The 13,118-nt window shown below is 50.4% G+C and overlaps 1 protein-coding gene across 6 annotated transcripts in view; it reads left to right on the top strand.

Annotated features, from left to right (window-relative positions):
• The window catches only part of OSBP2 (oxysterol binding protein 2), a 172,858-nt gene that overhangs the window by 75,837 nt on the left and 83,903 nt on the right, over positions 1 to 13,118 (top strand). Inside the window, exon 1 of one of the 6 annotated variants that reach the window (XM_078060773.1) lies at positions 6,183 to 6,258. The exons of the other annotated variants lie outside the window; for them this stretch is intronic. Coding sequence (XP_077916899.1) covers positions 6,183 to 6,258 — 76 coding nt within the window. Of the gene's footprint in view, positions 1 to 6,182; positions 6,259 to 13,118 lie in introns of those variants that run through there. 6 annotated transcript variants of the gene reach the window in all.

The raw sequence follows: 13,118 nt of genomic DNA, 5'->3' as shown, positions 1-13,118 counted from the left end.
CATCAATGGACACTTGGGTTGCTTCCATCTTTTGGCTATTGTAAATAATGCCGCTATGAATGAATGTGGGTATAGAAATATCTCTTTAAGACCCTGCTCTCAATTCTTTGGGGTATATCCCCAGAAGTAGGATTGCTTGACCATTATAATTCTATTCTGAAATTTTTGAGGAACCTGCTATGCTGTTTTTTTATATTCCTACCAATCGTGCACATGGTTCCCAATTTCTCCACACCCTCACCACCAATGCTTATTTTGTTTTTTTAATATTAGCCATTCGAATAGATGTGAGGTGATATCTCATATGGTTTTAGACTTGCATTTCCCTAATGATTAGTGATGTTGAGCATCTTTTCATATGCTTATTGCCCACTTGTAGATCTTCTTTGGAGAAATGTCTATTCAAGGGGCGCCTGGGTGGCTCAGTCGGTTAAGCGTCTGCCTTCGGCTCAGGTCGTGATCCCAGGGTCCTGGGATCGAGCCCCACATCGGGCTTCCCGCTCCGCGGGGAGTCTGCTTCTCCCTCTCCCTCTGCCTGCCGCTCTGCCTACTTGTGCTCTCTATCTCTTTGTCAAATAAATAAATAAAATGTTTAAAAAAAAAAAAAAGAAAAAGAAATGTCTATTCAAGTCTTTTGCCCATTTTTGAATCAGATTGGATTTTGTTGCCCAGTTTTAGGAGTTCTTTATATATTCTGGCTATTAATCTTATCTCATATACAATTTGCAAATATTTTCTCCCATTCTGTGGATTGGCTTTTGACTCTGTCAATAGCGTCCTTAGATGCACAGAAGTTTTTAATTTTCATGAAGTCCAATTTGTCTGTTTATTCTTTCGCTTCCTGTGCCTTTGGTGTCATAGCTAAGAAGTCATTGCTAAATACTGTGTTGTGAAACTTTTGTCCTATGTTTTCTTCTAAGAGTTTTATTGTTTTAGGTCTTACATTTAGGGTTTTGATCCATTTTGAGTTAATTTTTGTATCTGGGTGTTAGGTAGGGTCCAACTTCATTCTTTTGCATGTGGACATCCAGTTTTCCCGTCACCATTTGTTGAAAAGACTGCCCTTTCCCAATTGTGTGATCTCAGCACCCTTGTCAAAAAACCTTTGATTATACATACGAGGGTTTATTTCTGAAGAGCCGTTGAATTTTTGTAGGTAAAAGAGACTGCCAGAATTAGTTAATCCAGTGCCTACTTGTCCCAGATAAGGAAACTGAGGCCCAAAGTGAGAAAGTGACTTGCCCTGGGCTTCATTGTTAGCGTATGACAGAGCTAGGAGTCCTTCCCTGGCCTGATTTCACACTGGATACTTTTTTAAACCTGGTTGCTAGTTTGCTTCGTTCCTAGAGTAGAGTTATGTTAGTTACTACTTTGATGGAAGCAGCAAATAGTCTCTAGTCTGCAGAAAATCAGTTGTGGCTTCTCCAGCCCCTCACCACTCCTGTGGAGCGGTCACTGCCAATAGCTGTGTTTTTGAGGCATTGCTATGGTGAGAATAGGTTACTCAGCCTGTCCCTGGGTTCCAATTTGCCCTGTCATTTTGTTTGCAGAGTTACTTGAAGGGTCTTGAATATAGCTATGTAATAACATACCACGGAATGCCTTATCAGTCTTGTCTTTATCACCCACTGGCAAAGAACTTGTTCTGTGAATTCTCTGGCAGCCTAGAGCCTCTTTCTCCCCTGCCTGCCTTCCCAAGCTCAGCTTGGCAGGATGTGGCCTGGGGGTGAAGAGAGAGAGAAAAAAATATGAATTAGATAAAATTCAAAAGCAGATTTAAAGTTATCCCTTTCTTGCTATTACCCATGCTGAGTTTGCTCATTCAAGAACTATTGAGCACCTCTCAATAGCGCTGTGAACACTTTTCTAGAAACTGACAGGCCCCCACAAAAATAGAAGGCGAGAGCTCATGTAAACTTTCTGGAGAGGTAGGATGCCTGGGCATGGACAGGTAGGTAGTGGTGTAGATGGTTAGAAAGATTAAGTGTCTGGTGCATGGTACTGATAGGAAAGTGCTCTAAGAGCTCAAGGAAGTGGAAGTGGAGGCCAAGGTAAGGAGCCATGCTCCAGAACAGTAAGCATGCACTGCCTGGCACCAGACCCAGCACTGGCCACAGCTGCACTTGGGAGCACTTCTGGTTTAAGAGTTTGCCGCTCCATTGGATGGACAGGGAACTTGAAGGCCAGGTGAGGGATAGTGGAGCAGATACTCAGTGTTGACAAGGGACAGTCTAGGTCATGAGGCAAAGACTTGAGACATCATGGCCAGAGATCAGAGCTGTCACTAGGGGGGCTTGGGAAATGGGAAAATGGGATAGAGAGGGCATGTCTGCGTAGGACTCAAAGGGTTAGGCTTGGAAGTTAAACCTTGCTTGGTTAGTAGTAGGGTGGTGGCATTTTAGACTTGTAACAGAAGTAGTGACAGTCTGTACCAGGTGTCGTAAGAAGAATCATATGGCCAGAGAGGAGGTTAAGAGAGGGGGCAGGGGCCCAGGGAGGAGGCGCCATGGTGGACCAGGGAGAGAGAAAGAAGGCTAGGTCCAGGTCCCCAGTTGGGTGAGCAGGAAAGAGGGCTAAGGAAGGCACTGGTGGACCCTGGGGTAGGCTGGTTGTAAGGGAGGAGGAGGGGATGGGCCAAGGACATGCTCATGTTTTCAGGGCATAATAGAGGGAGCAAAGTATAGCTAGGCTGGGGTGGGAAGGATGGATTTGGTTGGGATTTACTGGCCATATTGGTAGAAAGGTGGCATTCCAGACAGGTTGGGGGTGGTTTACTAGTTGTCAGCAGGAGTGGGCAGTCATAGTCTGCCCACCAGGAACAGATTGTCTAGTGAGGTCAAAGAGCAGGGTTTGAGCCCTGGGGCAGACGGAGGAATGGGACCTGGGGCAGAAGTGTCTTCCTGCCTTTGTAGTTGAGAATCATTGGAATGAGTTCCAGTTTTTAGGTTTTTCCAGAACCTAGAGAATAACTGCACTGAATAAATGCACTGAAATTTAAAATCTTGCTGTATGGCTGGTATCGTTTCTGTTGTTCCAAATCCTGAATCTTTTGGGATCTTTAGTGTATATGTGAGCATGTCACGTCAGTAGAAAATTTGTGCTTTGTGCTAGTGGGGTATGTGTGTAGAAATGGGCATCACTGGGTCCCTCACTGATCTCCTGGAAGGTGAGGATGCAGACATGCTGGTGATTGCTGAATGTGCTGTAAGTTAGACAACTAAGAGTTAAATTGAAGGACTCCTCTGTCACAAAATCCTCAAGAAATTCCATTCCAAATGAGGAAATGCACAAAGAAAGACTTGAGACTTTCCTCATAAGTGTCAACATGTCCACTTGGCAAATGTTGGATGTTTGGAAGGCGGATGGGCACCCCATCCCCCATCTGATGCTTGTGACCAGTGCAGCAGGAAGTTCACATAATCTGATGTCACTGGAACCTGACTTGTTTCTTGTCTTTGGATTTTGATGGTATGCTACTTAAAAAAAAAAGGGGGCGCCTGGATGGCTCAGTCGTTAAGTGTCTGCCTTCAGCTCAGGTCATGATCCCAGGGTCCTGGGATTGAGCCCCGCATCGGGCTCCCTGCTCTGCGGGAGGCCTGCTTCTCCCTCTCCCACTCCACCTGCTTGTGTTCCCTCTCTCTCTGTGTCTCTCTCTGTCAAATAAATAAATAAAAAATAAAAAGAAAGCTCTTGGAAGTAATTTTCAAAGTAGAAAAAAAAATGTTAAGTTAAAAGACTGTAGAAGTAGTGGTTTTGTTTCTTTTTAAAGACACCACATGGGGATCGTGATTCTTCTTCCTTGATGTGGAAACTGAAGGAGCCCCTGCCCCCCACCCCCCACTTGCAGAATTTCCTGGATGGCAAATACTCACTCCTGTTCCTGCTGTGCCCTTCCTGAACGTTTCAGCTCTGGGCTCTTTGTGTAGCAGCCTTGATCTGAGAATGTTTGAGCAGCGTGCCTCCTGCCTGCTCGGATAGCATTTATTAACCTCAACTTGAACTCATTCCATTTGGTCTTCTCCCTTCAAACCAGGGGCTCAACCAAATGGTAAAAAATCAACATGTCTTTGGATTTGAATTAATGAGGTATAAGAATTGTGGTTGCTTTAGAAAGAATTAAGCAAGGGTGGCCAGTTTTGGCAGCGGAAAGAAGGGTCTCCTCATCTTGTACTTGGAATGGCCATGAAGTGACCTGGGCTGGGTGTGGCTGTCCAGTCTTGGATTCTTCTACCAGAGGTAGCTCCACCCCACCCCCACATCCCAGAGGAGAAGCTGAGGCCCACTGAAGGCAGAAGGAAGAGTGGCCCAGGTCATGTTTCTGGTCTGCGGCAGAGGGTCTTACAACTAGGGACCCTCATCTCCATCGGGGCTTTCCTGGCCGGGGATGAGGAGTGGTGGGAGGGATTTTAACAGAAATGAAAAACGGAGAAGCGTTCTGAGTGATGTCACCAGGCTCCAGTAGTCCCATCCGTTGGTTGGTTGACGATCTGACACCAAGGATGTGGAAGAGGGAATTGGATTCCAGGTGGGGATGGAACCCCAAAGGCTCTCCCTCCCCTAGGTCCCAAGACACTGTTAACTGGTTAATTCCTTACAATCCCAGGGTATATGACAGAGGAGAAATGAGGGCTTGAGCCAAGGGCCCTTTCCACGCGGGACCCAGGCAAAGGGCCAGCCCTCTTTGGCCTCGATTGAGCCGCGATAGCGCCCTTAGTGCCGGGTCGGGTTCCGGGCCATGCCCCCACATTTTAAGAGGCTGAGCTGAGCTTTCTGCCGCCCGCCGGCCTTCACGGAGACACTGAGAACTCGCCTTTGTCTAGCCCGCTGGGCGGGAGGAGAGCGCTAATCCCTGCTCTGACCGGGCTGGAGGAGGTGCGTCCCATCCTCCGGGGACTGTCTGGTGGCCTCGCACGGCGCCCTTCGCTCTTGGAGCGGGGCCCTGAGGGACGAAGGCGACCACCCCCGGCGGGTCGGGAGGAGGCTGGAGGAATGAGGACGCCGTGCGCCGCGCCCCTGCCGCGTTCCGGCTGACTGGCTGGCGGGCAGGCGGAGCAGGGCGCTCGGCTCCTCTCCGCTCAGAGCCCGTGGGCTGGCCGCTGTCCGCGGTGCTGAAGGGGCAGCCTCGGCGGGGAGGCGGGCCCGGGGCCGCCGGGTAGCACACACCCAATCCGGGGACCGCCCTCCTTCTCCCGGGCTTGGCGCGGCGGTGGCAGCCGGCACTGCACCGAGATGGACTGAGAGCGCGGCGGCGGGAAGGCAGCGGCGGCGGCAGCAGCTGCAAGAGCCCCCGCAGCCTCGGGGCCAGACTCACTTCCACACCCGGGAGCCCTTTCCTGGGGTGAGTTGGGGCAGGCGGAGCAAGCATGGGGCGGGCGGGTCCCGAGGCATGGGATCTCTTGGGCTTTTAAATTTTCCTTACCCATTGTAAATTTCTTCCAGCCCTGATCTTGAGCAGCCTACAGGACTGAGAGCTCAGATCTCTGCCCTGGTTCTGACCCAGTCCTGGGATAGAGGGCAGGCCCCTCTGCCCTCACGAGCCAGGGGACAAAGGGTTTAGCTAGAAGTCTAAGGGCAGTCACTAAGCATGTCTTCTTCACCAGCCTGGGTGCTGCCCACCATATGACACTGAGAAGGGATGTTTGCCCAGGTTGGTGTCACAAGGGCAATACTCTCCCCTCCCTGTGCAGGGGACTGGCCCATGTAGACTAGCCACTGGAATTCAGCCCAGACAGAGGCCAGCCATCTTTTAGCAGGGAAGGTGGGCTTGAGTCTTCCCCAGGGGCTGCAAGCAAGAGGTAAAGCCCTCTCCCCGCCTTAGTCCAGTCTCCTTGGGCACCTGAGCTGCCACTGCTGGACTTCAAGGGCAAGGGTCACTTGAGTGCACCTGGCTGTTGGGAGTGAGCTGGACTGAGGCAGAAGAGCTTTGGAGTGGATACTGGGCAGGCACTCCCTGCTACTGTGTGTGTGTGTGTGTGTGTGTGTGTGTGTGTGTTTCCCAGCACGCAAAGGGGATTTTAAACTCCGGTGGTGCCTGTCACAGGAAAAGCCCTTCTCCAGATGGCCTGTGCCTCTGAGTAAGCAGTTTGGGGTCACGCTGGGCAACTACCCAGCCAGGAGGCTTGGGCTTCCTCGGTCCTTAAAGCTGCCCCCCTCCTGCCTTGAGCCATCCACTGAAGGGGGAGATGTGTTTAAACTTGATGGGTCACCTCTGCCTTCGATCCCACCAGCATTCGGTTCCCATCTCCATCACCTGGCAAGGTCAGACAGATAGACCTCTTGACTCCTAGAACCTGATGGGTAGGCTAATGGGGGGCTCTACTGCCTCGACAAAGGACTTTTGGTGTGTTGGGGAGGTGAAGGGATGGAAGGAAGTGGGGTGGAGTTGGAGGGACCATCCTCCAGTGCCCTGGAGAGGTCTAGATTCTAAACCTTGTAAAGTGTTGTAACCAGGTGGATGTAAATGAATATTCTGAATCTGGACAGGCTCATGCTGGAGGACTGGGGTCTGTGTTTTGTTCTGACTGTCTAGCCTAAGCTATGTGCTTCAGAAATGACTCTGGTGGGCAGCTTCCTTGGATCATCGGATGCCTGGTGGTGGTGGTGCCAACGAAATGAAAGAGAGGTGGAAAAGATGTGTGAGGTGATGTGCTGGTTTTAGGGTCAGGGTGAGCTGCAATGGTGCTGCAGTGCTGATGGAAATGTATGCCAAGAGTGTGGTAGCATTCCTGGGTACCATTTGGTACCAGGTACCATTTATCGCCGGCCAGTATTCTGTAGAGAGGAAAGTCATACTGGGGAAAGTATAATAACTGCATATGTAACATATACTTGATTTACATTATTCTTGACCACTTTTTTTCTACCCCAAAGCATTTTTGTTTTGAGTAGGTAAGTTTTGACTGACCATGTAAACGCTTTGTATTTTGGCCAGATGAATAAACCTCTTTAGAGAGTAGTTGTCAGGAAGGATGGCTGACTCATAACTGTACTTTGACAGCATTCTTGCTGACTTGGTTCATAAAAATATGAAGTCCAAAATGCATAAAATGCAGGTTGGCTAGGCAGCAGGCCATTGCTTTTGCTTTGGAGAAACGATGTATTTGAGCTTTGCATGTTGTTCGTTTTGAAAATACATTTATAGGCCCCAAGTTTTCTGTAACTAGATCAAGTTGGGGTATATATATATTTTTAGCCTGCTCTACACCTGTAATGCAATCAGGCTACCTATTTTTACTCACAATATGAGCAACTTAAAACCTCCTCAATAATTAAGGTGGGCTCAGGTTCTCCTCTGTAACTGAGAAAGATAACATTTGAGGGTTGTCTAGGTGATACACAGTTCTAGATCCAGCTCACAGTCTCTGTTCAGAAGTCTTGCACTTGGTGGGGCACCTGGGTGGCTCCGTCATTAAGCGTCTGCCTTCAGCTCAGGTCATGATCCCAGGGTCCTGGGATCGGGCCCCACGTCGGGCTCCCTGTTCTGCGGGAAGCCTGCTTCTCCCTCTCCCACTCCCCCGGCTTGTGTTCCCTCTCTCGCTGTGTCTCTCTCTGTCAAATAAATAAAATCTTAAAAAAAAAAGAAGTCTTGCACTTGGTTATATCACATGCAAGCCTTCATCTGTGTACAATTATAAAATGTACATGAAAAATATGAACAGAACTTTTCTGACTGGATTTCTCAAGGCCACGGCAGAAAATAAAGATATAGTGATAAATATATGGCAATAGAACAAGTTTCATTTTGGTGAAAGTTATTCATCTTGGGTTCCTGGTAGAGTGCTGTTAGGGATGATGGTAATAGCTGTGGTGTGTAAAGGAGTGAAAAAATGCCTCGCTTTGTAGATTGAGAGACCCCAGTTAAAATTCCCATTTCACCTCTTATTAACTATATGCCATGATTTAGCCTCTCTGAGCCTCAGGGTTTTTTTTTTTTTTTTATTAGATGTATTTATTTGAAAGAGAGAGAGAGAGAGCAGGGGGAGGGGCAGAGGGAGAGAAGCAGACTCCCTGCTGAGCGCGGAGCCCTTTGCAGGGCTTCATCTCACCACCCTGAGGTCATGACCTGATCCGAAATCAAGAGTTGGACGCTTAGCTGACTGAGCCACCCAGGTACCCCCTGAGCCTCAGTTTGTAAGATAGAGAAAGTAACAGCTGCCTGATATGTAAACTTAGCACAGGATTGTGGGGATTCAGTGTTATCCTTGATATCTCTTGCCATAGTGCACTGCCACTTGTTATTAGAAGAATCTGAGCATATCAGGACAAAAATCCCCACACATCAGTGTTTATACTGAAACCATGCCGGTGGTTTGCTTTGGGGTAGCCCGGTCCTGCTGGAGGTAATGTTCCCAAGGCGGAGGCTGTCTTTGGGTCCTCTGTCATCCAGGGACCTTGGCTGGCCAGCAGTGGAGCTTGGGCAAAAGGACAAGGGGATTATTCCCTCCAGGAAGAAGGGACCTACATGCCAAGGGCCATGAGAAACCCCTTCCAGGAAAGGCTATATGGCAGGGGACGTTTTCTTGTGGGGGGAGGTTGCTGCTGTCCCTCCTGAGGTTCCCACTCTCTAATACTGGGTTGTCCTTCCACAATGTATGTCTTCTCTTCCTGCTTATGTCCCCCATTCCCTGTGGCAATAGCAGCTAATGCTGGCCGGACTTTCCTGTGTAACTCAGTCCTCATAACAACCCTGTGAAATAGAACCATTACCACACCCTCTGATGTGCATGAGGAAACTGAGGCTCAGAGGTTAGATCACAGGTGCCTAAGGTCTGACTGTGGCACCTGCCTGGCTGGCCTGAGGAGGGGGCCTCACAGATGAGCTGATGGCACAGAAGGGGGGAGTGACACACCCACAGTCACCTTGATCTCCAGGTGCACAGTCCAGTGCTCCCTTCTCCCACTGAGGCGATAGCACCGGTTTCTGGGTGGCTAGAGGAAGAAGAATAAGCAGGGGTTAGGATCAGCTGTACAGAAAGAATCATGACCTGGAGGAGTGAGTGTCTGAGACCTTCCGTTTCAGGGTTGCCAGATCTTCCCATCCTCGCCCGGGGATGAGGCTTGCTGGTATTCGGGCAGCAGGGACAGCAGCTGCAGCGGTACGCAGAGCTGGAAGGTAGAGGGGCCCTTTGGAAATCAATGAGGTCAGCCTCTCCTGATATGAAGAACCTGAGGCCCAGAGAGGGAATGAATCACCCATGAAGGTAGGGGGAGTGGAGAGAAGGGTCTTTATTCCATCCCCCAAGGCGAGAGCCTTTCCCCTAATGCTGTGCCTCAGCGGCGCCTCTCGGGAAAGTCTGGGGTGGTTGGAAGGTGCTGGTGGCTCTGTCAGAAAGGGCATCCTAAGTCCCAGGACCTCTGCTGACCGCAGAGATGCCCCCGAGGTGGACAGCTCCCTGTGCCCCTGGCTCTCTTGCCTGGGAACCCGCTCCATCTGGCCTCTGCTGGCACCCACCGCAGCCCTTTGCAGACTGCATTGATTTCCATTTCCCCGAGGTGAAGAGGTAATTTAAAGGTGATTCAGTTGAGTTTCTAGTTCCCTTGGCTTGAGACCTTTCTTCCAAAATGCCCGCTGCTAACAGCTTGGGTACCAGGCATTGATAGAAAAAGACGTGTTAGTTGCCCATAAACTTGAATTATTTACAAAGTATGTGAACTCTATAGCTGCTTTGCACACATGCCCCACTTCAGGGGTTACTTAATGAGTGCACCCGTGAGCTGGCTTTTTAAATTGAATGGCATTTCATGAGACTAAACTGATCGCCGCTCCTGCAGGCACGCTGCTCTCCCTGGGCTGCCATTTTCAGTCACTGGCCCCTGAACCCCAGCCCCTGCAAGCTTCAACTCCTTCCTCTCCTTGCTGCCTGAGGTCATGCCCTGTCCATTCTATCACATTTTCTCTGGATTCTCTCCTTGCCCTGCTGCCACTGCCCTCATTATTGGTAGTGACTCCCTGCCCTGGGTGGCTCCTTTGAGACTTGCCCCTCTATGCCTCGGGCAGATTCATCTTTCAGGAACACTGGTTCTGCTCTTGTCACTGCTTTCCTAATGAATCTTCCCTGGTTCCCCACTGCCCTGGCCCCCTACTGCCTCCACGGTACCAGGGCAGAAGCCTCAGCCCAGGCTGAAAAGCATTTCTGCAGGCTGACCCAGCTCCCCGCAGTGCCAAGCACAGAGCCAAGGCCTTTTGTGCAGCCCGGCTCTCCCTCATCTCTCATGCAGTGTTCCTCCTTCCTCCTGGACATGTCCCTTCCCTCCCCCACCTCCTCCAGGCCCAGCTGCAGAGCTGCCTCCTTCAAGATGCCTTCCCCCTCTGACTTTTCCTCACCTGCCTAGACCCAGAGCACCCTGGCTCAGTCATCCGTGAAGAGTTCTATCAATAGTGATGCCAAAGTGAGGGCTATGGGTTGTATTGTGTTCCCCCAAAAGCTATATTAAAGACCTAACCCCTCAGTACCTGTGAATGTGACTGGAAATAGGGTCTTTGCAGATGTCATCAAGTTAAGATGAGGTCATGAGTGGGGTCCCTAATCCAATAGGACTGATGTCCTTCTTTTTTTTTTTTTAAAGATTTTATTTATTTATTTGACAGAGAGAGACACTGAGAGAGGGAACACAAGCAGGGGGAGTGGGAGAGGGAGAAGCAGACTTTCCACTGAGCAGAGAGCCCGATGCAGGGCTCGATCCCAGGACCCTGGCATCATGACCTGAGCCGAAGGCAGACGCTTAACGACTGAGCCACCCAGGCACCCCAGGACTGATGTCCTTCTAAAACGAGGGAAATTTGGACTCAGACACAGACACAAGGGGAGGGCCATGTGAAGACAGAGGCAGAGACCCCACTTATGCTGCCACAAGCCAAAGAACACCTGGGACTACCAGGAACTAAAAGAGGCCAGGAAGGATCCTTCCCTCAACCTTCAGAGGAAGCATGCCTTTACCAACACCTTGATGGTAGATTTCTGGCCTCCAGAGTTGTGAGAGAATAAATTACTGTTGTTGGAAGCCATCCAGGTTGTGGTGGCCCTAGGAGAATAATATAGTGAGTGCACCCCTTCCCGGCCCTCAAGGTGCTGACCATTTATTTGCAGGGGGGCAGACAAGATCCTTATGAGTCAGTGTGTTGAGTGCAGCAAGCGATGCATAAGGGTGTGATGAGAACCCTGAGGAAGGGCCCTTCTCCAAAGAGTCTTCCATCCCCTCTCCGGGGTGGCAGCTGTCAAGTAAGGCTCCCTTGAGGAGGAGCCCACACCTGGTATCCATAGATGACAGGAGCCAGCCCAGGGAAGGAAAGGCAGGGCATGTCAGCCAGGTGAGCAAAGGCAGGGGCGGGAGGAACAGGGGTGAAGCTAAGGAGTAAGAAGTGGGGAATTGCTGAGGCCCACAAGGCTTAGCTCCTGATGGGCTATGGTTTGCCTAGGAGTTTGAACTTGAACTTGCTGCTGTGGGTATCAGGGAGCCATGGAAGGGAAGTGACAGAGAGCAGATGGTGTATTTTCAGTAAATTGTCCCCATGGCAGCTTGTAGGATGGATCAGAAGGGATAAACGTGGAAGCTGAGACCTTGGAAGTGAGCAGGTACGTGGTTTACTCCCCCCAGGTGGAGCATAGGGTATGGATTTGCAAACCATTTTGAAGTTAACATCCTTACAACTTGGGGATGCATTGCTTGTCGGGGCCCAGTATGAGGGAGAAACCGTAACAGCTGACCCTCAGGTCTCCTGCCTGGTGCCTGTGGGCAGAAAGGATTGTCTGGAGGGGGAAAGGTAGTCATGAGGGAGCAAAGGAGAGATACTGGGCTCAGTTGGGGTCAGGTTGATGGGGGAGGGGACTTGCAGTTGGCCTTGGAGATCTGGAGCTTGAAGGGGAGGGCCCAGCAATGATACAGATGGGGAAACATGAACAGGAAGACAGGACAATGAGCCACGGGCATGGGCGCCATCACTTGGGCCCCACCCAGCAGGGAGTGGGAAGAACATGGGAGTGAGGACTGACTCTTGCCTGGGAGCAGGGAGATAGGAGGTTGGAGGACAGTGGGGGTGTGGCTAAAGGGCAGGAAGCAGGGGGGTTTCAGTAAGAGGCCACTGGTGTGACTCATGCCTGCCACGGTACAGGCACCAGAGGGGGCGTCCGATGGGCCTGCTGCATTTAGGGATGACTCTTTTGAGCTGCAGCATATCTCTCACTTCTTCCCTGTGTCTTTGGTCGACACTTGCCTCCAATATCCTCTCTCCTTTTCTGGCACTTCTCCTGACACTTCTCTGGACCCTGCAACCCAGAGAAGCCCTGGTGAGGTGAGCACAGGTGGATCCACGTGGTGGCCTCTCCTGAGCCTCATCCCTGAGCCACTGCCGCTGCTCTCAAGGTCACTGGTGGCCGTGGCCATGAGCATCTGCCAACAGCCTGGTGGCTGAGTGTGGGGTGATGCCTGCAGCCTGGCCGAGTGACGGGTGCCTGAGCCTTTTGCCTCCCACACCTGGTTGCAGCTGTGTCCGTTCTTTGCAGGGCCCGTCACCATGGGCCGCTCTGCTCCTCCGCCTCATGGGGATTGTGCCACGGGTGCGTCAACTGATCCAGCCCCTCTCTGATTGCTGCCTGCCAGGTTGGTCTGTGTGCATTGATGTGGTGGCTTCTCTGATGTGACTTCTGGGCCCTCCTGCCCCCAAACTCACTCATTATGCACCTCCCTTCATGCCTGACCTTCCACCATTAGAGAGTCTTTTGTAGGGTCTCAGGTTTCAACATGAGCAGGAGTTGATCCTGGCACACTCTTACCAATTGTAATTTGTTGAGAGATGGCATTCGTTAGGAAATACAAGCTTGTAAAATGTTTAAATGACTCTGAAATATGTAACAGAAAATTTAGTCATCTTTCATTACCTCCCTCCCAAGAAATAATACACACCCATTGGTTAGCAGTGGTACTTTTCCTGGTCCTTACCCATGCTTTTACAAAGACATGTAAGTTCACACCACCCCCTCACCCCCATGCCCTTACATATATGTAAATGAGATCATATTGTGGATATTAATAAGCAGCTTGCTTTTTCCCTTACAAATATATTTTGGAGATATTTACATGTTGACACAAATAAACCTAGCTCATTTTAAAAATAACTGCAT

This window comes from Halichoerus grypus, chromosome 13 (assembly GCF_964656455.1).
Source record: "Halichoerus grypus chromosome 13, mHalGry1.hap1.1, whole genome shotgun sequence".
NCBI classification, from domain to species: domain Eukaryota; kingdom Metazoa; phylum Chordata; class Mammalia; order Carnivora; family Phocidae; genus Halichoerus; species Halichoerus grypus.
Note: the sequence above shows the minus strand (reverse complement) of the source record. Positions and strands in the feature narration are given on the sequence as shown.